General features: G+C 35.1%; 3 protein-coding genes across 4 annotated transcripts; all 3 read left to right on the top strand.

Annotated features, from left to right (window-relative positions):
- The first annotated feature begins 520 nt into the window (after positions 1–520).
- Positions 521–6,073, top strand: sro (SDR family oxidoreductase shroud). The gene is made up of 4 exons (XM_088261252.1): positions 521–563; positions 2,708–3,008; positions 3,636–3,950; positions 4,625–6,073. The coding sequence occupies exons 2-4, from the start codon at positions 2,714–2,716 to the stop codon at positions 4,984–4,986; spliced, it is 972 nt and encodes a 323-aa protein (XP_088117378.1). The 5' UTR covers positions 521–563; positions 2,708–2,713; the 3' UTR covers positions 4,987–6,073.
- On the top strand, positions 6,016–13,380 carry TTLL15 (tubulin tyrosine ligase-like 15). Its single transcript, XM_088261250.1, has 7 exons — positions 6,016–6,183; positions 6,628–7,358; positions 8,095–8,257; positions 8,566–8,652; positions 9,827–10,047; positions 10,357–10,567; positions 11,574–13,380. The coding sequence occupies exons 1-7, from the start codon at positions 6,178–6,180 to the stop codon at positions 11,685–11,687; spliced, it is 1,533 nt and encodes a 510-aa protein (XP_088117376.1). The 5' UTR covers positions 6,016–6,177; the 3' UTR covers positions 11,688–13,380.
- Positions 13,381–14,625: 1,245 nt separating this feature from the next.
- Positions 14,626–20,302, top strand: LOC148308727 (JNK1/MAPK8-associated membrane protein). 2 transcript variants are annotated; one of them, XM_088261248.1, is made up of 5 exons: positions 14,626–14,667; positions 16,205–16,449; positions 17,063–17,275; positions 17,765–17,934; positions 19,015–20,056. In XM_088261248.1, the coding sequence occupies exons 2-5, from the start codon at positions 16,217–16,219 to the stop codon at positions 19,305–19,307; spliced, it is 909 nt and encodes a 302-aa protein (XP_088117374.1). In that variant the 5' UTR covers positions 14,626–14,667; positions 16,205–16,216; the 3' UTR covers positions 19,308–20,056. The 2 variants fall into 2 exon arrangements, with proteins under 2 accessions (XP_088117374.1, XP_088117373.1); XM_088261247.1 differs by lacking the exon at positions 14,626–14,667 and adding an exon at positions 14,697–14,833 and having other exon boundaries at positions 19,015–20,302.
- The last annotated feature ends 3,569 nt before the right edge of the window (positions 20,303–23,871 follow it).

Raw genomic sequence — 23,871 nt, 5'->3', positions numbered from 1 at the left:
CGGGTTCGATTCGCAGGGAGGGTCAAATAAATATATGTGATTTTTCATTGAAATATTTATTGAATATTACCCTGGACTGGTACCTGAAGCGGAGGGCTGATCACCTTTCCTTCACGTGTTAACGGTCAAGATAACACTGCGTTTATATGATGCAGTGCCCTATGCACCAATGGGTGAGGATAAGGGTTTGAAGATGTTGAGATGTCAGACTCGAAAAATAACTCCCAACAGGAGGAACCTTGATTTGTGATCAAGGATATTGAATACATCCAAAAATGTGCAGAAAAAATATTTATTTGGAGATCGCGATATTTGCTTCTGATATCGTCATATAAATAAAAGATATCCCACGCTAATAAAATATGCATTTATGCACAGACAATAGACAAAGCGATTAGGTGGACACATTATACATTGTATGTTTAGCTGAAGAGGCGATCTCATTGGTATTCTGTGTGAGGTTTATGTAAATATTGTGTATTTTGTGGGTACGCAGATAAAAATGTTGATTTCGTCGATCAGTCTCCTCCGGTCTGTTGTCTGTTTCGCATCACTTAACAAATGTAAGTAACCGTGTTTATTACATTACCTTAGGTAATATTATATTTTAGATTTTCACATTAAATATATTACATACTTAAATAAATCATAATACCCAGGGATTTTTTAAACAGAAAGATCCCGAAACTCACTTCATGTCAAGCTTTTTACTAAAAAAAATATTCAAATATCATTTGAATATTCGTAACAGTACTATATTTTATCATTTTGACGAATTACATAAATACAATATTAGCTTTAAAAAGCTTTTAAAAAATATTTTTCACATTCGTAAAAAGGCCTTTTAAATACTTTAATTTAAATCATAACCTGTAATTCAATCGTAAATAATAGATATTATGGTTGAATAGTTTATATTATTAATAATGTAATAAATTCCAAAATAAACAGAATTTAACTAATATTTTTTATATTCGTAAAAAAGACATTCAAATGCTTTATTTTTAATCATAGTTTTTTTTTCTACCTTTTCAACTTTGGAAGTTACAACGATTCAAAGTTGCGACCAATCTAACATAGTACTTAATATTAATTCGTGATAAATTTTAATAAAAACTACAAATAGTAGTTTTGTAAAAAAAAATATGCTTCAAAATTCAACACTAAAAACATTGTTTAATACTTCGATTGAAACTGACTGGGATTAAAACTGACTATAAATAACCTTTTGAAATCGTACTTCAGTTTCCGTGATTCGTCTGCAGCTGAAGTGAGATTCTATTGTGTCCTTAAACCATTTAAATTTAGTACCGTATTGTACGGACATGACGCTGCGGATCATAAGATGCCCCAACTTTAAGAAATATACAAAATAATATATTTTTATTTTATTGCAAATCCAATGCCTTAGTTTATAATCGGTTATCCCTGAAAATCGATTAAATTTGTCAGATTTAGTGTTGAAACAGTACCAAAATGTTGTTACTACGGAATTTTGCGGCTCTCCTTTAAATCCTTGCCAGAAAACTTCGAATTATACTATTGTAGTGTGTTTTTGTGTACTACAAATCCACGTGTGTCCAATGGACTACATTTTTTATTGTACGATTCCCATCACTATAATGTTGCCAGATAGAGATCGAATATAATCGCCACTTAATTTCGTAACATTAGCGTATTATTTTTTTTAAACACCGTTTTTGTATTGAAAAATAAGTTTTTCTTCGCAATAAATATATGATTTTGAAAATAAAGTTATTTCAATAACCTTTCAAGGTAAGGAGTTAAAAAACTATAAAAATATTTTATCAAATATGTACATAAAAAAGACCAATTCTAACATATATTCTTTTAAAAATTGCGCGCAGTCCACACGTGCGGCTTTTTACGCAGCTGGTCGCTTAATGAATTATATGTGAGTACATATAATTATACATATATTTCCGAGTGGAAACAACCGAAAATTCCCCTTAAGTTTTATTTTCAAAAAATATTTTTGGGCATATTGGAAGCTGTCCCATCGTATTCCCAGATTTGATACAGAAGCATATAATCTTTCTGACAGACCTTCTCTTGCAAAACAAATTTTTATTATTTTTTATGAAATAAGTAGCAAAATTTATAGAAAATGCTAACCAAAATTGTATCCCGATTTTGCAGTGAATTTACATTTAAAAGCCTTCAATATCTCTGTCACTGCCAATCTAAATAAATATAAGTTTGTAAATCCACCACCAAATTTTCTAGAAGTGCCCCGGTGTAGGCGGTGAAAGGAATTAGTAGTTAGTTCAGTTAGTCAGCTAGATTCGATTCCGACCCGACGTTGGGCGGCACACAGACGCCTTCACAATCCCGACCAGCACATATTGAAAGCTGCCCCATCGCATGCCCAGATCTGATACAGAAGCATCTAGGCTTTCTGACAGATCTGCTCTTGCAAAGCAATATTTTTTTTGAACTAAGTTACGAAATTTATTGAAAATGTGAAACAACATAAAATTGTATCCCGATTTTACTGTGAATAAACATTTAAAAGCTTTCAATATACCTGTCACTGCCAATCTAAATAAATACAAGTTTGTAAATCCGTCACCAAATTTTCTAGAACCCCGACCAGCACAGCAGACAGACACGGAACAGTGCAGATTTTTGAGCAACAATAACATGTTTTAATAATGCATTAGATATATGATTAGTTCGTTTGCAGCCAGGCATGTGGCGCCACCTGGGGTCGGCGCTGCGACCGCGGGCGCGCGTGGAGGCTCGGGCCGAGCTGGCCGTGCTCGTGACGGGCTGCGACAGCGGGCTCGGGCTGCTGCTGGCTGCCGCGGCGCGCGCGCGCGGGCTCACCGTGCTGGCCGGCCTGCTGGGCGGCGCGCACGGCCCCGCGGGCCGACTGCTCGCGGCGCGAGGCGCGCACGCGCTGCGCCTCGACGTCACGAGCGACGATAGCGTGGCCGAGGCGAGGGACTACGTCGACAAGCTGCTGAAAGACAACCCGGGATACGGTAAACATATTTGGATGACAAAGTTTACAGAGATCTTCATCTTCCTCTTCCTCCTCTTCTTCCAATTCCATTTCTTCGTCTTCCTCTTCTTCTACTCTTTTTATTTCTTCTTCCTCTTCATCCCATTCTTCTTCTTCTTCTTTATCTTCTACCTTTTCTTGGTGTAGGCCTTGTGGCCTGTTTTTTACGATGGACTAGCCTCCTGCGATGTCGATTACCAACTGTCAATCCATCTTTTGAATTAAATAATAAAATAAACTTAGTCAACTCAACCATATTTGGTGTCAAAAACTCATATGTGAAAGAAGGTTTCCATTAAGGATACATACATATTGAAAGCTGTCCCACCGCATGCCCAGATCTAATACAGAAGCATCTAGGCTTCCTGACAGATCTGCTCTTGCTTAGCAAGGATTTATACATATGTACATATATATGTACATAAGTGTATTTTGTTGTATATTGAGCATCTATATTGAAATATCAACACATCCTAACTAACTATCCATCACGCCGCTACCCCGCAGGGGTAGGCAGAGAGAATAGAACGCCATACCACCCTGTTTTTGCAAACATTATTCGCCTCTTCCTCATTCATGCATCTTTTCATATATTGATCGGTTAAAGTCCTCCACGCCGTGGTGAACAACGCGGGGGTGATGGCCATGGGAGAGTTCGAGTGGCAGCCGCCGGAAATGGCCGAGAGGCAGCTGGCCGTGAACGTGGGCGGCGCGTGGCGCGTGACGCGCGCCCTACTGCCCGCCCTGAGGGCCGGCCGCGCGCCCGGGGGGCGCGTGCTCAACGTGGGCAGCCACTGCGCGCTGCAGCCGCTCAAGACCATGGCGGCCTACTCGGCCAGCAAGGCGGCCCTGCGGGCCTGGGGCGAGGCGCTCAGGATGGAGATCAGGCACTATGGACTGCACGTTGTGGATTATATTCCCGGTGAATAAAAACCTTTATTTTTCAAAAACATAATATTTAAAGTACTTTATTTTGATGCCAATATGCCCACTCACGTAAAAGACTTTTATTTGAGCAATAACATAAAATACCTTTTGACACTCTCTCAGCATTCTTCTTCGTCTTATTCCTCATTAGTGAGGGTTGTGACCCTTGTGTAAGCAATGACTCTTCTCCAGTTATCCCTTGACTTCGCTGCACGTAGCGTTCCAACCACCGAGGTGCCTGCTGCTGCCTTAACTTGATCGGATCATCATGATCGGGATCTTCACCTCTCTTTCTCTTTCCCTTCAGGCTACCGATCACAACCAGTCGTTCCAAGCTATCCTAATTGCCACGCGCAACGTGTCCAAAGAACTGGAGAATCCGTCGTGTACAGACATTGGTTCCATTCTCCTCACATATGATATTACAAATACAATGCTTCAAATAATGTAAGCCCTGTAAATGCCCGTACTATATTTTTCTTCAAATATGTTAAGATGTCTAAAAATAATTCGTGTATAAAATAACTCCTGAGCGGAGATTATTTGGACACATTCAAAATGTTGTAAATATTAGAGTGAAAAAACACCTTTATTTGTTTTGCCTCTTCTGGAAATTCGACGGATTTTCATTGAAAGTATCAGTCTCCTAACTTTCAATTTTCGTTTCAGGTCGAATGATAGCGTCTACAAATCTTCTTGCGCATCAAGCTCAATACAATGCAGAGATGAGGTCCTCTCTCACCCAAGAACAGCGGGACTTCTACGGCGAATACTTCGACAGGTTCGCCAACTACACGAATCTCATTGGAGCCGATCAGAAGGAACCTGAGCTGATGGAAGACCCAGTCCTCACAGAAATGTTCCTATCTGCCCTTCTTGACAAAGAACCTTTAATCCAATATAAACACGAGCCTCTCAGATACACATTTTACTATAATTTGTTTAAAATAACCCCAGTTCCTTTACGCTACAGGCTTATTGAAAAGTTTTTATGTTTACCACTTTACGAACCCCCCAAGAAAAAAATCTGACCAAGTAAATCTCCTTCCCTATAACGTACAAATGGCGGTATTCAGAAATCCTCTTAAAATTTGACGAAATGCCCCAAAAATATGAAGTCAGTCCTCACCCTTTATATCTTACGCCTTTCCAGTTAAAATCACCATGTTCTCTAGTAAATAACCGACATTCTACACATGTGTAAAAAAAAGAATGATAATTTATGTTCGTAATATTTCATCAATTGTTCCTGGTGTTTTTGTCTGTTCAAGATTTATGTCACTTTACTTATGACTTTCTTATTTCACCTTTCTTTTATCAAGATTTATGGATTCTGTCAAAATGTAACGTTTTAAGTGCTTAGTAAATGAATACGTTTTAACCCTTATTATTGTTTTAATAACGGTGTAAACATTTATTTGCCCCTTTTCAATTCCTGACCATTATTCTATGAAATTTTAAATAATTTCTAAAACTAATAATAATCTAAAAAAATGGTAAATTAAATATGCCAAAATTTCTACAAAATTTGTTTGGAAATACGAGTTTTCTGCCTGGCCTTGATAATCGATTTTGTACTAAACTGATTTTGACCACTTTTTGTTGGTGCCTTTTTGTATACTTCGGTCCGAAATCCGGGTTCATCCGCCATCAATAGAAACCAAGATATATTCAATAAGTGACGAGTAGGAGCTACCTCAAGGGCAAGTTTTCAATCTGGCCCTCTTTGTCCCACTAATGGTGATTGAAACAAATTGGAACCTCATAAGAATATAAAGATGGCATCGTTTTAGATGTCAAGTGTCCATTTATTCCCGCTTTTTTACGAATAATTTTGCGATGGATTTCGGGCGTATGTTAGGCATAACCTCTTTAGCTGATTGTAAATATTTATCAAACAATAACAATGTAAATAAAAGAAATGGAGTATATTGAATAGTGCGCCATCTTTTACCTACACGATAAAGTACCTACCTTCGTTTATATTTCTATATTCAAAGCTTGCAATCATGACTGATATGAACATAGTGCAAAATCAAATGCTACCAACCACACCAAACAAAATTGTTTACATACATTCCTCCATGAGAAAGTGACAGTTGTTTTCATAACGGTAATTCGGCGATCTAAATTCCGTATTGGTGAAGATCAACCGAGATGCCTTCATATTCAGTAACTTCATTTACATAACACTCCGATGTCAATTACCTTCACGTTTTAAAATGCCGGTGAGTAATTTTCCATGTTTTAACTTATAAAAAACTTTATTTTTCCCAATATATTATTACGCGCTAATTTACACGCATTTAAAAACTTTATGAATTAAAATCGTTATTTATTTATTTGCTCGACAGTTATTTCACCTTATAAAATTAAATTATCACTAAGATTTATTTTTAATAACTTCTTAATTCAATTTGTAGGTGTGTATAATTAATTCCATCTCGATCAACAATGACATACATTTTCATCTGTAGCGTAAATTAGTACAGTACCTTAAAGTTGAAAGTTTGAGTCATATTTTCATACAAAATTGGTTTAACAATATCAGTGCATTAATATATCCACATACTATCAATTGTTTAAAAAGTAGGAATGTCAAATTTTTCTTGTAATTCATATTCCTTAATGCACAGTGAACCAGTGAATTAATCCGATATGTTGTATTTTAGGTTTCAAAGGGGACAAACACTGAAGAAACTGTGAATAATAATACTTCAAATAAATTTACAGTGCACATAGTATTATCAATATGTACTTTGTTATTGAGTGTTATCTTTGGGGTGAATTTAAGCCATAAAAATACCGAACATCACTGTGATAGAATAGCTAAAGAGGTTAAAATCCAAGAAAAAAAACCTATTTACTGGGTTTATAGCCAACATTCAAATGTGGAAAGTAAATCGGGGATTTTAAAACACGTCCATCTTGTTTTAGACAGAGTTGGTTTTGAATATGGAACAAATCAATCTGATTGGGATTTGCTTTGGTCACATGACTATCCATTTAGAGTGTTGTACCAACACGTCAAATCGATGAAATCAAATCAAATGGTGAATCACTTCCCGGGAACGGGATATATAACTAACAAAGTTGACTTTGCTACATCTCCTTCCAAATTCATCCCCAAAGCGTTTAAAATACCAGAAGATAATGAAAAACTCATCGACTATGCAAAGTTAAACCCCGATTCTTTATTTGTTCATAAAGACAATCAGCACAGAGGTGTTACCATTAAAAAAATTGAAGAAATCGATTTGAAAAAAGAAGGAAATTTTGTTCAAGAATATGTGCAAAAACCCTTTTTAGTTGATGGTCACAAGTTTGACATCGGAGTGTACACGATTATCACCTCTGTTGATCCTCTTCGTGTATATGTTTACAAAGGAGATGTTCTTTTCAGGTAAGATCAAATTTGAATGTCGTTTAAAAAAAAATCAACATGTTGTAATTCAAATATTTGAGGTAAGTACTCTAATAGGATGCCTCAATTGCGAATCCTATACACCGACTAAAAATATAAATAAATGAATCATTCAAGTAATAAATGGTCTGCAATATGTATTTTTCATTACTTTAATATTATATGTGAGATATATTACATATTTATAATTTAATATATCTTGAAACATAAGCTCTCAGGTGCCAAATCCTGTGTTTGAGTACAATTAAATAATTATATGTGTCACTTATAATGAACTGATCAAATTTCAAGTAAATATATTGAAATAATATGTATGCTAGGTATCTTCTTATAAGTGAAAATAGATTGGCAACAGTTCTCCTATAGTCAGAAGGGGAAAGTTATTTACTTCATAAAGTTCACAACAGATGGCAGTTGTTAAAATAATCCATATATACAATTTCCCAGAATTCAGGCGACACAAATGTTCAATAATACACAGAATGTAAACATTACATAGCATGCACAGTAATCACTTAATCACCAATGGCAGATTGTAAGCCCTGTGAATGCCTAGACTTTCATATTCCCTCGATTTATATCTCTTTACAGAGATGATGCCTGTTGATCGTTTTTTGAGTTATACTGATTGACTATCATTTACCTCTTTAGGTATTTACTTATTAGCCTCTTTATGAGCCAATTTTTTTTTTGGATTAATTTTTTTTTCTTCCAGATATTGTCCAGCGAAGTACTACCCATTTGATCCCTCAAATATAGATAAATATGTAATCGGAGATGATTATCTTCCAACTTGGGAAGTTCCATCTCTTGCACCTCTCTATACGGCCATGGGATATGGAATGAGAGATTCATTTGAAGCCTATGTCAGAAAACAGGTATAATTTCCGTTGGATCATTATGTATTTATGGTATTTAAATTAGTTACATAATATGAGGAAGACCGAGAAAAACTTGGCACGATCAGGTATGTCAAATATTTGAAAGCGGTCAGGTTAGGAGTTGAAATAATCGGCTGGCATGTATGAGGTGATGCATGAACGTGGAAGAGGCGAAGAATATTTGCAAAGACAGAGTGGTGTGGCGTTCTATTCTCTATGTCTATCCCTGCGGGGAAGCAGCATGATGGTTAATTAGTTAGTTTACTCAACATGCCAACTTTTAATTTGTCTATGTTTATTTTTAGGGTAAAGATCCATCGATCATTTGGGATCAAATAGATGAATTCATTGCGGAAATATTTTTAGAAAAAGAGCATTTGATAATATCAGCAGTAAGTAAAGCAATTTTTATTTCTTCTTATCAACGCACTCCTTGCTAAAGGTTGGCAATCATCACGGCTACATCATTTTTACTTCATCTGCAGCCGCTCTAAACAGCGACTTAGTGCTAAAGTGGAACCATTCTCTCTAAGTTTTTAAGCTTGGATAAGTCTCTTCCTATTCTGTGTTTACCTTTTACTTAACCTTGTAATACTTTGTATTTTTCTCCACTCATAAAATGACCTAAATACTAATGTTTTTTTTTCTTTATCGTGTCTTCTTCTAACTTCTCTCTCTTTTCCCATACGTCTTAAAACATCTCGGTTTAGAACTCTGTCAACTCATGATATTTTGAGCATTCTTCTACAGCACTACATTTCAAACACTTTATTCTTCTTTATGATAGCTTTAGCCATAGCTGGCTATGGACACCATAGGCATGATGTAGTGTTGTACAGTTCTCATATGCAGATTGAGTTTGAAGTTTCTATTAAAAGAAATTTCTAGTAACGAGTTCACGCATTCTGAAGAAACAGTTTACTCGCCATTTCTATCCTGATTTTGAACTCTCGGGAATGGTCCCACTGGTCATTAAGCCGGTAGCCCAAATATTTGTATTGATGTACCCTTTCTAGTACTTACATCTGTTTCTAATCTGAGGGACACAACTGGGAATTGTTGTTGTTTTTTTACTAACATTCAAATTTTTGGTTTTAGAAACCTTCATTTGTAGTATCTTTTTCCTACAGGGTATGTCAATTTGTTCCGTTGATTGTAATCCTCTATATTATCAGTTAGAATATCAGTGTCATCAGAAACCTCTATTTCTTCAAATCTATTGTGACATGTCGATGTCAAAAATGATTTGTAATGCATTGAAACACGTGTCACAATTGATTTTAAGAAATAGTGGTATTCACTATGTAAAACTTAAATGAAAAATGGAGAGATTTTACCACAAAGTGACTGCCGCATTGATTAATGAAATTAACAAACATTATTAATTATCTGCCCATTTTCTCATCTAATCATCTCATCAAATCCTTCTGCAAGTGCTTCTTTGAGTATGTGGAAGATTAACCATTTTTATTATTAATACCACATAATAAGGTATGTTTTATCAGAAATCACGAATTGTCTTCTCCATTTCTGTCATCTAAAGAAGAATTATGTTGTACCTTCCAGTTGAAGAACTACCGGGCTGGTTTCAACCACTTTGAGTTGATGCGGTTTGACTTTGTCATCGACGAGGACCTGCGAGTGTACGCCCTGGAAGCGAACATGTCGCCCAACCTCAGCTCGGCACACTATCCTCCCAACCAACTTCTGTACGAGCAGGTCCTGTTCAGCGTCCTGTCCCTCGTCGGGTTGGCCAGATACACCCGGACTCCTACCCTCGCCGACAGGTCACACATTTATTGCATTTAGACATACATACCAGTGGCGGTTGATGACTTTTTGTAGAAGGGATGCTGGACATGAAATGTTTATACTCGTACTTACTACGTACTAGATACCAAATATGCATTGGGAATTTTATAAAACATGACTAATCAGATTGCATTTATATCAATTTAATACTGAAAAAATTATGAATTGACATGACAGTAGGATTCAGGGATAAGGGATGAGAGAAAAGAGGGTTTATAAAACCATCCCTGCAATCTGCTTTACCACCAAGAGCATTATTTGATTAAATATTATCTTTATTCCAGGACTGTGGGAGAAACCGCTATGCGTGTTTCGGATAAGAATTTAGCAGTGTGGTCGTCAGAGTGCGCGAGTGACAAGTGTCGCGAGTCGTGCGCGGGAACGTGCGGCGCGTGCCGACACTGCCTGACCCCGGCCACCCGGGCCGTACTGTCGCGCGCCTACACGGAACACAGCAACAGGAACGACTGTCGGAGAGTCTACCCGCCCGCTTTGGTAACTACCATTCTTTATTGTCACAATCCATGAAAGAATTTTGATAAGTGGTATGTTCAGTTGGTTTGGACATGTGGAATAAATGAGTGAGGAAAGAATGGTAAGACAAATATACGAGGCGAATGTAGTTGGAAATTGAAGCTTAGAAAGACTGATGAAATCTTGGCATGATCAAGTACTTCAAATACTTGATACAGGTCAGTGACTGACCTGTGTCCTGACACAGTTAGAATAATCAATGGGTATGTATGAGTCTGCCTCCGTAGTAATAATAATAATAATAAATTTGGATAACTTACATAGCGCCATTTTCGTAAAATAAAACCTCAAGGGCGGTGGAAATTATGGTGGAAATGATTTAGCAAACAAATGTGTTTTTAGTCTTTTTCTAAAGATCATCTCACTCTCACTATTTCTAACCATTGGTGGAAGAGCATTCCACGCCGTCGGTCCTGCAACAGCAAAGGCACGCTCGCCAAATTTAGTGCGTTGATTGCGAGCTGGTAAGATCACTTTGCTCATTGCATTGTAATGGTTAGCACGCTCGGCTACCGTACTGGAGGTCCCGGGTTCGATTCGCAGGGAGGGTTAAATAAATATAAGTGATTTTTTTATTGAAATATTATATTTATTCAATATTACCCTGGACTGGTACCTGAAGCGGAGGGCTGATCACCTTTCCTTCATGTGTTAACGATCGAGATAACACTGCTTATATATATGATGCAGTGCCTTATGCACCATCAGATGCAGATAAGGGTTTGAATGAAATTAAATGAATGATGTATGAGGAGATACATGAATGTGAAAGAGGTGAAAAATATTTGCAAAAACGTGCCTTATCCCCTCCAGAGATGCAATGTGATGGTTAGGTAGTTAGTTCTGCATTTGTGAATCAACGCTTCAATGGCTGAAAATTCTTTCTCTATTCTCTATCCGCTATATGGAGGGACGACTTTAATTTGTTTAATAGTACAAGTTGATTTTATTGTATTGTTATTTGCAGAAAGCGGGGGTAGCGCCTGAAGATATTAATCTCTCCAACTTATCTCCCAGAAACCAACTGCTGTATTTGTGGATGCAGGGAAAGTGTAATAATGACATCACATGGTGCAATTGAGTGTTTAAAAAAATACAGTTTTACAACTTATGTACTCAACTAGGTCACAGAGAATTACTTAGCCCATCTAGAGGTCTATCCATATTTTTTATTGCTTGTACTTTCAAACATTTCAGGCAATCATTAGTGTGCATACTGAAAACGATGATCGAAAAATTATGCAAATTTTATGACTCAAAGTTGTTAATTAGTCTAGTATTTGAATCAAACATCATTCCAATTATTTTGTGTGATATGTGAGGATACATGATGACTAATTTCAGCTTGTGAATGTTAATTAATGTTAATGACATCACAAATTTATTATTAGTACTTATTTTGGCAGACTTGGGTCCGACAAAATCTTTTTTTTAGAGAGGGTTTGTAAATGTGAATCAATCCACAAACGCAGTTACTTAGGCACCTTGTTACTTTGGACCGGATGACAGTCACCACTGTGTTTTATGCATTTCATTTATTGTTTCGGCATTTAATTTTTGGTAAGACATGATGATATTATTAAAGAAAATTAATTAGTTTACATTTAGACCTGAAGATGGAAGCTTAGCTTCCGAAACTAGTCGTCACAAAAATAAACTCAAATGGTAAAAAAACTAGTGGTTTCTTTAACAATATATATTATGTACATTTAAAATAGGTTTTTTCACATTTTTACTATTATTTTACTAGTAAATACATTAATATTTTAAAACAATACATGTTGATACAATTGATACGGTTCTTTTTGAAATGTGTAAGGAAATAAGAGAGATATGAAGGATTCAACTGTCTATTTGTAATTCATTGTTAATTGTTTTGGCAGCAAGAATTTAAATCGTAAAACTGACCCTTATTACCATAGAGTTTACATATCCCATTGATGCATTTCATATTGGAGTGAGGAATTGGCACCTGTGGGAACTTGTACGCACTGGTTTTTATGGCATTGTTACCAACTTTGCAAACTATGTATGTACATGCATAGTGACACTGTACATGTATTGACGACTTACTAAAATGCTTTATTTCAGTAAGAGAATTTCACTAATGAAAAATCATAAATGTAGTTATTGATTCTTATAAATGTGACGCGAATCTTAAAAATCCTTTTGGATGGGGGAGACATTAAATCTATATGCCTCCCGGGTAAATTCGCTTATTCCAAATTGTTGTGATGCACTTCGAAATGGACATTACCATAACAATCAATGATCCCAATTCATATGTTACATAACTACACAGCTGGACCTCTATAATCCGAACGCCGAAAATTTACCCTCTGTTCGGACTACTGAAGCATTTGGATTACTGTACAGAGAATCTGTAGGGTATTTTTTTATCGAATAAAAGTAATATGTATTGTTAAATTTGAAATGTATTTATTCAACTTCTGTAAGGAAATCATTATTTTAGTTGCTCGAGATTTATATAATGACAAGTAAAAAGCTTTGTCTCGCAATAACGTAAAGGCATATTTTCTGGCACAGGAATATCCACTTGGTCAGCCCATTCTAGGCATGTATTTAATCCCTCATCTCTGAGTGGGCGTTCGGATTAGAAGGGGGTTCAGATTAACCCATCGGCATATCAGCCGCCAAGTTTTGTCGCTTTAGAATATTTTACGCTCGCATATCAGCCGCCAAATGTTGGCGGTTCAAGCCACAATGGCGTATGCCATTGCCAAACGCCAATGCAGAGTGTATTCCGCAAAAAAGAATAAGAGCACTTCTAGATGGGAGTGTGAACGTTGTGGAGTTACCTTGCATATGCCAGAGTGCTTTAAAATTTATCATACACAAAAGAACCTAAGTTTATAAGTATCGTAATTTTAAGTTTCACTACGATTTTTTTTTATATTGTGGTTAATGTATATGTACTTTATATGTACCTGCTCGAGTAGTTTTGTGTGAACAAAAACTAATATATTTCATGCGTGTCAAGAATCAATCTACTTAATACACAAACACATGTTTGTCAACGAATTATTTGAAAATGACTAAGTTTTCAACATAGATTTTCTTATGGTAGGTAAGTGATTATGGTGTTTTCTGTCTAATGTGCATAGTTAATTTTATACAACGAATTTACACTGTTTTATATACTTGTTAAACTCTTTTGTTATGTATTCCTTTTTTATACATTTATTACTATGTAAATTATTTAGGATGAGTAAGCACAGCTTTTTTTGCTTGCCTTTGTTTATAAATATATTATATATTTTGGCTAATCGACTGAAAAGTATACAAGTATACAATATTGTGTAATTTATTTATTGATTCATACAATATTTTTATATAATAATAATATATGGTAATATATTATAATAAATTTTGAAAATTAGGGGAACTAAACTAGAACAAATAAATTTTACAAAAATAACAATTGTTTTATTTATTTTTAAAAAAATATTATAAAAATATAAAACTGATTGATCAAACTGCTCACAATCTTATATTTCAATTTCACAACAAAACTTATTGTAGTAATTAACTAGTGATACATTTTTAAATCCTCATAGGATGAATAAAATATGTTTTATGGTACCAAAAGTTATAAAATGTTTTATTAAACATCCAAGTGACTCTGAAATATAGCTATGGCTTAAACAGCACCACTTGTCATGTTCCTACCTAGGCCCCAACTATATAAGATTTATAGTCTATTTCCTAAGAGGGGGTGGTTTTATTCCTTATGTTCAAAGTTACTATAATTTCATGCACTCTTAGAGTGAAAAATTATCGATAAAACACTGGCGATGAAATGAAATTCGCGGAAAGTAGAAAATTATTTATTTCCATGCCCGCATTATATTTCCACAAACTTATCTATAGCGCGATTTTTATCGGAACTAAAATAATATCGTATAGTTTTGTAAATTTTTGGATGGTCAAAATCAGTTTTGTATAATGAAAATGACACTAGCGCCCCAAGAATCTCCAAATTGAGAAGTACAAAGTCCATAGACACGAAAAAAATTCTGATTGGTCGACAGCTGTCATTTGTAAGTAAACATATTCAATAATAATAATAATATTACTTTTTGCGGATCGAATTACACATTTACGTAAACATTTAACATTATTCTTTAATTAAAATACTAATATTTTGTTCTGGTTTGTGTAAAGTAGGGAAGTGAAATTGTCCCTTAAGTTTGCCGAATTATTAAGGTTAGATAAAGTATGAATTATATATATTTTTAAACATTTGACACTTCGTAATTGTCTGGTCAGATTTTTTTGATATTAATGTATTAAAGATATGTCCAAATGACAGTTATTAGTTTCAATCGTATTAATAACTTTTCGACCTTTGAAAGGCGAGTATTCGGGCTTTCTCGATAATAATATGACAATAATAATATCTAATTCAATAATCAATATAAATCACTAAAAAATATTATCCAATTCTCATACAGACAGGCATAGCTAGTAGTTAGACAGATGTTGCGTGGTGAATTCCGACAGTGAAGAAGTTCAGTTCTACCTAATTTTTCATTAAAAATAAACTGGCATGCTTGCACCATAATATTTTTTGGTATTATTAATCATATGTTTGAAAACTTTGTTAGTCTAGTATTATGTACATATTATACATATTCTACGTTTAATTGTTTTATTACATGGTGACTTTTCAGTAAAAAATCAAATATCGATGAATAACTTTTTCCATAACTTTGACTTTCTATGTACATTGACAACTGGTTTAAATGGTTTTAAATGGTTTTACTGGTTTTAAAAATCCATTAGAAATAAAATTCCAGAAGCAAATTTAAAGCTGTTTCCACTACATAGTTAATTTGGTAACTTGCCTATGCAATTGGATACCTTGAAATACATGCCAACAATATGTCAGCAAATCCTACTAAAAACTGCAACCATACACTTTCCTTATTTTAATATTTTATTTATATAACCTTATATTATTCATCGTTCACATTGTGTTCACACTACTTTAAAACACTCTATGGAGAGTGTTATATTACCACACAGCAAAGGTAACACATTTTTTGCGGAAAACGCCTAAAAGCGTCTTTTACATACTGTTGGTAGAGAGCGGGAGACGCTTATAAGCGTTGTATTTGCTTACTTTTGGTAGAGAGCGAGAGATGCCAAAAAATATTGTGCAGATCAGAGTTGGATTTGCAATTACTTGTGATTAGTACACTGAGGGTCGAACGGCAAACTGTCTGAGTATAATTAGGGTTGGAGTTGATGAACAAACCGCCTGACAACAATGTTTTAACAATGCTTTTAATACACTATGGACGGGAAAGGCATTTCTACCCGTTCGGTCGATTTATGTTTAAGGACGGGAAGGGTATTTTTACCTTCTGCGTCGACCTCATTTCAAAGCCAGAAATGAAGGAATTACACGTTTAATGTTTTTATATGAATATTATGTACCAATCTCTTTGTAAAGGTTTTAACTGAATGTACATAATTATCAAATCCTGTCGCCAGCGGTCCGCAGGCGTAAAAAACACCCGTCCAAAGTGTGTTAATATACAATATATTTTATTTTATTATTTTATTATTTAGCCGTGAGAACCGATGACACTCGGCCCGACATGCCCCGGTCTGTACTGTGGCCGGACACAGTTTGACAATGAGTCGTGGGGAGACTGCGGCGCGTGCCCTCGCGGGTTCCGCGCCAACTTCACGGGACACTGCCTGCCCTGTGACGGAGAGCTGCTGCTGTACGATTGGCTGTACCTCGGCTTCATGGCTCTCTTGGCGCTCGTCTTGCACTGGTTCTTCATAGACATAGTCTATAAAAGAGATAGGTGAGTTCGGCAAAATTAAACCTGTCAATAAAGTTGGATCCCTATTTTCTGATACTATATTGTAATAAAACCCACGTTACCATCTCAAATTACTTATAGACTACTTTGTCTACGTTAAGATTTCAATTAAAATCCTGAAAATACCGTCTAAATGCACCAAATCCAACATCTCTGAACAAAGATATCAACAGAAGTGTCGGGTTGTGGTTCCGTGGTTAGTGTCGCGGACTCTTGAGTCAGAGTTTCTCGGTTCGAACCCATTCTACCGCAATTTGATACCTATTTTTAATAATGATCCACTTAGGCTCACAGAAATAGTATGAAACGTAAGTATTTATGTAAATAATAAAAATGTTAATATTTTTATTTAACAAAAAAAAAAATAAAATATCAGATATCAATTACAATCTTGATATAAATAATTCCTAAGCAACTCCAACATCTGTGAACAAAAATTTGGACTCATTTGAAATATTGCGACCAAAAGAATTTGTTTGAATATCATTGTACTTAACACTCTCCTTATCATTCATTGTTCGCTTTGTGTATCACTTTTCGTATCTTTGTACTCGCTTTCCGCACACTCATAGCACTCGATTGGATTGATTGGCAGCTTCAACCGCGAGCTAGTGGGCATGCACCTGTGCGCCCTGCTGGAGGTGGGGGGCGCGGCGCTGCTGGCGCTGCTGCTGGCGGAGCCGGCCGGCTCGCTGGGCGTGCGCGCCTGCCGCTCCCTCGGCCTGGCCGACTGGTACACGCTGCTGCACAACCCCTCGCCCCACTACAGCCACACCCTGCACTGCACGCAGGAGGCCGTCTATCCTCTGTAAGTACTTTCCATTCTACCCCACCTACCCATTCTACATCATCTAGCTTTGTAAAGGTTATGACCTCTTCGATGACCCAGTTACTCAACGTCAAAGGTTGCTGGGCATCTAGACATGAAAAACCCATGTATTGTGTACAACAGCGCTATATGTGGGTTATCGCAACATTTATTGTAAGCCCCATGTACATAGAGTACCCTTTTGACAACTGATTGAAGACCCTCGACGGAGTCATCAATTGTAACAGCATCACTGGCTGCCCAAACTCAAAACACAGTAAGGGACTCTTTTTTCGTGGTACGTTTTTTTTGTCCCTTACTGTTTTTTAAGTTTGCATACTCTAGGTCGCTGAGTTTCCGGGAGGGGCTGTCCGAGAGGATGTAGATCTTTTTGTTGTTTTTTTATTGCTGTTAGTTTTTGATTGCTATAAATTTAATTTGAGCCAGAGTCACTCCCTGTATGATAATCAACTATATTTGTACTTCCAGGTACACCCTGGTGCTGATAATGTACACGATGTGCATCGCCCTGCTCCTGCTGGCGAGATGCCTTATCTTCAAGTCACTGCTGCCTCCGTGTTCTCTCCTCGCTGTGTACTGTGGCCTGTACTTCCTGCCCGTGCTGATACTACTCCATGCCGTCGCAGCGGGACTCATCTGTAAGTTTATGTAGCTCTATTTGGCTCTTGGGAAAGTGTTTATTTTGCACAGCTCCATATTAGTAATAACTTCATCTTTCTTCAAACCCTCATCCACACCCGATGCTGCGTAGGGCACTGTATCATATAAACGCAGTGTTATCTTGATCATTACTCCAGTCCAGGGTAATATTGAATAAATAGAGTGAAAAATCACTTGTATTTATTTGATTCCACCCTGAGCATTACACTACGGAGGCGGACATTATAGTAGTAACTACTCACATTATCTGCACTAATGGTGCGTAAGACACTGCATCAAATGGATGCCAAGTTAATATTTGATTGTTTATTGAATGAAGGTAAGGTGATCAGACCTGCGACTCGTGTACCAGTCTGGGGTGATATTAAATAAATGTTAGCAATTTTTATTGATCAATTTATAAACAAACTGTTTATTTTAAATGTAAACTGTAAATTCGCAGCCTTCAGCAGGGTAGCAAAATATGCTAACCACTACACTATGAGCTCCGTACTAAATTAGAAATTTGATAGGTTGAAGTTAGTCATGCATGTTGCTAATCTCCTTTTTCTACCTACATTTCTCCTCTATTTCCTCTTTCACTTACATCTTCTATATCCCATCAAATACAATCCACTACTCTATCCAAGGAAGATTGCCTTGCCTACACAAACACAACATGCTAACATTACATCAATCCGATACAGTGCCCTATGCACCATTCGAATGCAGATAGGGGTCAAAACATATTCCTGTGCTCAAAATCTAAGCCGCGTGCATAAAAATTATATTTACATGTCTCTGTGTGCATTTTTGCTTAGTGACTTTATTTATCCATTTTTAATTAAATTTTTACTTAGTAAATACCACTTTTTCTTAAAATCTACTGTGACACGTGTTTCGATGCATTCCGCATCATTTTCAAACACTGTATAGTTGAAAATGATGCGGCATGCATCGAACACGTATCACAGTAGATTTTAAGAAATAGTAAAAATAGTAAGTAAAACTTATACAAAATGGATAGATTTTACCACAAAGTGACTGCCGAATCAATTAATGACTTTATTTATTTTCAGATTACTCCTATCCTTATATCATAATAATTCTCTCCATGACGTCATCGGCCTCTCACTTCTCCGTGAAGCTGGACCAGTCGGCCATGTCCATGCTGGTGTCCTCGGTGGCCGAGGTGCGCAACACGGTCATCGTCGTCGGCCACTGGCTGCTGCACGCGTACGGGATAGTGTCCATCACCGGGTTCAAGGATCCGGTCTTCCACGGAGCCCTCCTGACCCTGGTGCCGGCCCCGGCCGCGTTCTACATCCTCACATCTCGGTTCACAGACCCCATGAAGATTCACAATGAGTGAATCTCCGGGTAATACAACGCTTGAATCTCTATCTATCTATATCTGCATAGTTGCGGTTTATTTGTCATTTAACCCTAGATTTACGGGACATTCGTTAAATTTACAACGGACATACAATCTGTGAGAAGCACGGAGGCGACACATGTAAATAATATTATTTATTGATTCGGCATTAACTTTGTGGAATGACATGTTGATTTTTTTTTAAAATTAAACACTTGAATATACCACTTTAACCGGATCCACGCGGCTCGCATAAGCGTATGTGTTTTAACAAGACATGTCCCATACGCGGCTGACATAAGCGTTTGTGTTTTCACTTTGCTCCAAGTTTCGAACCTCAGTTCAACTTGGAGGGATTTTTTCATGGTGTGGAACTTTGGATAAAATAATACGTCAATCCTCGGCCTTATGACATCTGTTGAAATATCTGACTAATAATTTGTAACATCACAAGGATAAATAAAACAACAGATCCCTGATTTTTCTTGCGGTCGGTAATTAGTCCGCGCAATAATCATGCCCTATATCTGTCTCACTCTCGACGCTACGCATCGCCAGTGGGTAAGAGTGACACACGATGCGTGCTTTGATTTATTTATGTTACGATCTAATTTGTTTATATTACGATATATTTCAAGAATAATGTGACACACGTGTATTATAGAGTACCAAAAAGGCACAATGAATCCCATTGAACGTTTTTGTTTAGGAAAATAAATCGTTTCATAACTAAATACATGATAAAAGTAATTATTTAAAAAACGGCAAAATACAGCCGCGTACGAGCGTCTCTTAGGAACAAAGTTAACGCGTTTAAAAGGTTAATGAGTTTTATTTATATATACAACTAGTTTCGAAAACTTACAGATGTTTTCATCTTCTGGTAAAAATAAAATAAAATAATTTAATTTATATTCAGATAAAACTTTAATGAATAATATACTGTTTCAAAATAAGTCACCATTATTATCAATGTCTCCTTTTACAAAAAATCTTGTTCCTTAACCTCCCCCCTCCCTTATTTATTAACTTATATATACTCCTAAATATATTTTTTGTTTGTTAGTTTTAATTTTTACCAGAAGATGAAAACATCTGTAAGTTTTCGAAACTAGCCGAATATATACATAAAACTCATTAAAGTGATATATCGCTCACTCCTTTCAAGAACGTCATAAATCAAAAAACTTGATTTTTCAGGAGAACGTTTTCCAAGTTCAAAAATATAATGCAATGTATTAAAAATAAATATCAAGCTACTTATTAAACTTTTTACTGTGCAACAGATCTTTTGAGATGAAACCTGAAGGTTTTTTCTCCATTTGAAAAATATTTATTATATTTAGAAAAAATAATTAAACAATACCTTTTCTTCAAAATGCAAAAACAACACTTTCTGCCCTGTAGCGGGTAATTATTATGTTTTAAATATGCCGCTTTTGCTGGGATATAGTACATTTTCTGGGCATTCCGAAAACATGCACAACTGAAAATTGACGAATTTTGATTTATGACGTTCTTGAAAGGAGTGAGCGATATTCAAGTGTTTAATTATAAATAATAATAATAATAATAATCAACATGTAAAGAATGTAGTGACAACTAGCATCTTAGTTTTTTTACTGATATTTTATGTTCGTATTTTATATAAAGTTCTCAAAAAACATGTTGGATCTATTTTTAAATGTTTTTAGTTAACGCTTTTGGTAGATTGTGAGTTTTTCTTATCTTCGTACATTCTACGATAGTCCCGTATCAAGGTACATTGAAACAAGTCCCGTGGACTAGGGTTAAAGAAATAATGCAGCCAGTTATCAAAATAAAAATAAAATAGATATAATAATAAATGTATTCATTACATTTTCGCTGGACACATTTATCTTTTGACAAACAAAGTTGAATGTTTTTGTCAGATCAAAGTTATGTCCGTGCAGGATTGTAAATTTTATTTTCAAATTTGTTTTGTATAAAAAAAGCAACCAAAAGTGTGGTGAAGTGTACATATGAGTGAAATTCATAGAAATCATCACAATATAGAAGAAAACTACACAAAAATCATCACAAAATAGACTACGGATAACCATAAAATTAAATTACGACAAAATATTTCAATTTAATTTTGTGTAAATGAGTTAAATCTAGAAAATGTTTATTAAATGGTAGATTATCGATTTACTGGAAACACTTTGAATGGGATGTAGCTTAACTGAAACGTTATAAAAATTTAATAAACACTATAATACAGTGAAACCTCTATCTATCGTTCATCGAATAATCGTTTTCCCGGATTTGTCGTTTATTACTTCCATCCCGAATTAATTTCATACTAAACTAAACCGCATCGATCGTTTCTGTATCACTTACCGCATTTATCGTTCGAATTAAGCTGCATATTTGATACATTTTGTCTGTTTTTTTACATTCTTTTCAATTTTCTTACATTCAACGGCAACTTACGGAATAGAAACTATCGAAAGCTTGTGTTACCGATAGCAGGAGAGGTCGAAATTGATGAAAAGGAGCCGCTGCCTGTACCTGCATGTCCAGAAGCGTGCACATTCTTTGAAAGAAGACTTTTTACAACACACATTCAATAACCAATGCTGAAAAAATAAAATTTGCAAAGCCGAAAATATACTATTGACTTGCGAAAATAACACAGTTAAAAAAAGTACTTTTTAAAATCTATTCAGGTTTGTATTTTTTTTTAAATAAATACATTTGCATCTGAAACATGTATTCTTAAAATTTTAGCCTACGAATGGTTATGCAGATTAGGAGGACGGTATCTTTACTCGGTCGTATCTATTTGCGTATTGACTTCTTAATCCCGCATTCATTGTTTTCCCGCATTCATAGTTTAGTTTAATAGGTCCCTTTAAAAACGATAGATAGAGGTTTCACTGTACTAGATTCGGCATCAGCTTTTTGACTCCAATTATACTCTCTGAATCTGACGTTTTTTTCAATGGTTTTGTCGTTTCTTCATATAAAAGAAATAAATAAAATAAAAAATAAAAATAATTTCTTTTTTCTTTTCAAAATGTACAAATCAATACATATTACATAATTTGAAAGAAAGATTCTGCAATTGGTTTATGTCTGCCGTAATGTCAACCATGTTTGTTAGATCCAGTATTGGATTCATAAAATACTTTTGCAATATTTTGGATACAGCCTTACAGTACGAGATAAGCTGCAGTGTGCAAAATATCCGAAAACTTATCAGTTCTGTTGTGTATATATATATATGCAAACACATAAGAAATAGGTGAATACTTTTGAAATCATTCGTTTTTATTTTTTGTTCAACCAAAAAAATTGTTTAATTTGATTTTTTTACTGTCCATCGGGTGAACCGAATCTACTTTGCTAGTTACTAATATTCGCTTGTGTTGTTTTTTTGTTGTCACAATCACCAAATGTACCAAAATTATAAAAATATAAATTTGTAAGAAATCAGCAAAGCAAGTTATGTGTATATAATGTAGAAATTTATATTATTTAATTAATTTGGTTAAACGAACCTTAAGTTTAATTTTTTTGTATTCCACTGTTTACACATCATAGTAATCTGATGAAACTGGGCTATGGCAATATGAACCCTTTAAAAAAAATAGTTTGTATATTTGCGATTTTTATGTAAATAAAGGTATGATAATATGCCACTCTTGAAAACCTTTGTGTTATTTTAATTACAAATACTTACCTATACTCACATTTCATATGCAAATGTATTTTTTACAAATTTGTTTAGGTGGGGAGAACTATCCAACCGTCCAACTATCTTATCTCAAATATGAATTGTAAAATTCATAGAAATCAAACAATGAATATAATTCTGTCTCAAAATACTTCTATGTAGTTACATAGATTCCTCTTCTAAATTTACATTTTTTAAAATTCTATTATTAATTAGTTTTCATGTATGAAAGTAGCTCAAAAGTACGTTGGTTCAATATTAATATTTTTTGCTATCACCATCTTCATATTGACACTGTTATTATTATATTAAACAATTCGATTCACGGTTGCTTTTACAATAACCAGAGATGTCCCTAAGGACGCTCCTAAGCGTGTAACACCAGTCACAACACTCTGCCTTGCGCTGAAATTCTTGGACAAAAGCCCAAAATGTGCAAAAATTATTTTAAAAAATACCAGGAAATTTTAAATGAATTTTCATTACTATCATAGTGTACTTAACTGCGCACCACGAAAACTCACAACTTGTAGAATTAATTATAATAAATATGGAAAAATAACTTCACACAAAAAGTAAAATAAAACTAAAATTCTTTATTTTTTTAAAAAAAATTATACAAAAATAGAAAACGTATAATAGAAAAATTATATGCATATTTTAAAACTAAACACTTTGCAAGAGAAAATAATCAAATTGATTCTTTTTTTAAACAAAAAAAACACATTTAAGAAATCTCTTGCAGAAGAGTTTTTAATTTCCAAAAATAATCTTTATCACAAGGATGTACAATGTCACAAAATTAAAAAAAAAGTTTTTTTTTAAACCTTAATCTAAATGAAATAAAGAAACATTGCA

The sequence above is a fragment of the Brachycentrus maculatus genome, unplaced genomic scaffold (assembly GCF_059751285.1).
Source record: "Brachycentrus maculatus isolate JH-2025_06_01 unplaced genomic scaffold, ASM5975128v1 h1tg000152l, whole genome shotgun sequence".
Taxonomy (NCBI): domain Eukaryota; kingdom Metazoa; phylum Arthropoda; class Insecta; order Trichoptera; family Brachycentridae; genus Brachycentrus; species Brachycentrus maculatus.
Note: the sequence above shows the minus strand (reverse complement) of the source record. Positions and strands in the feature narration are given on the sequence as shown.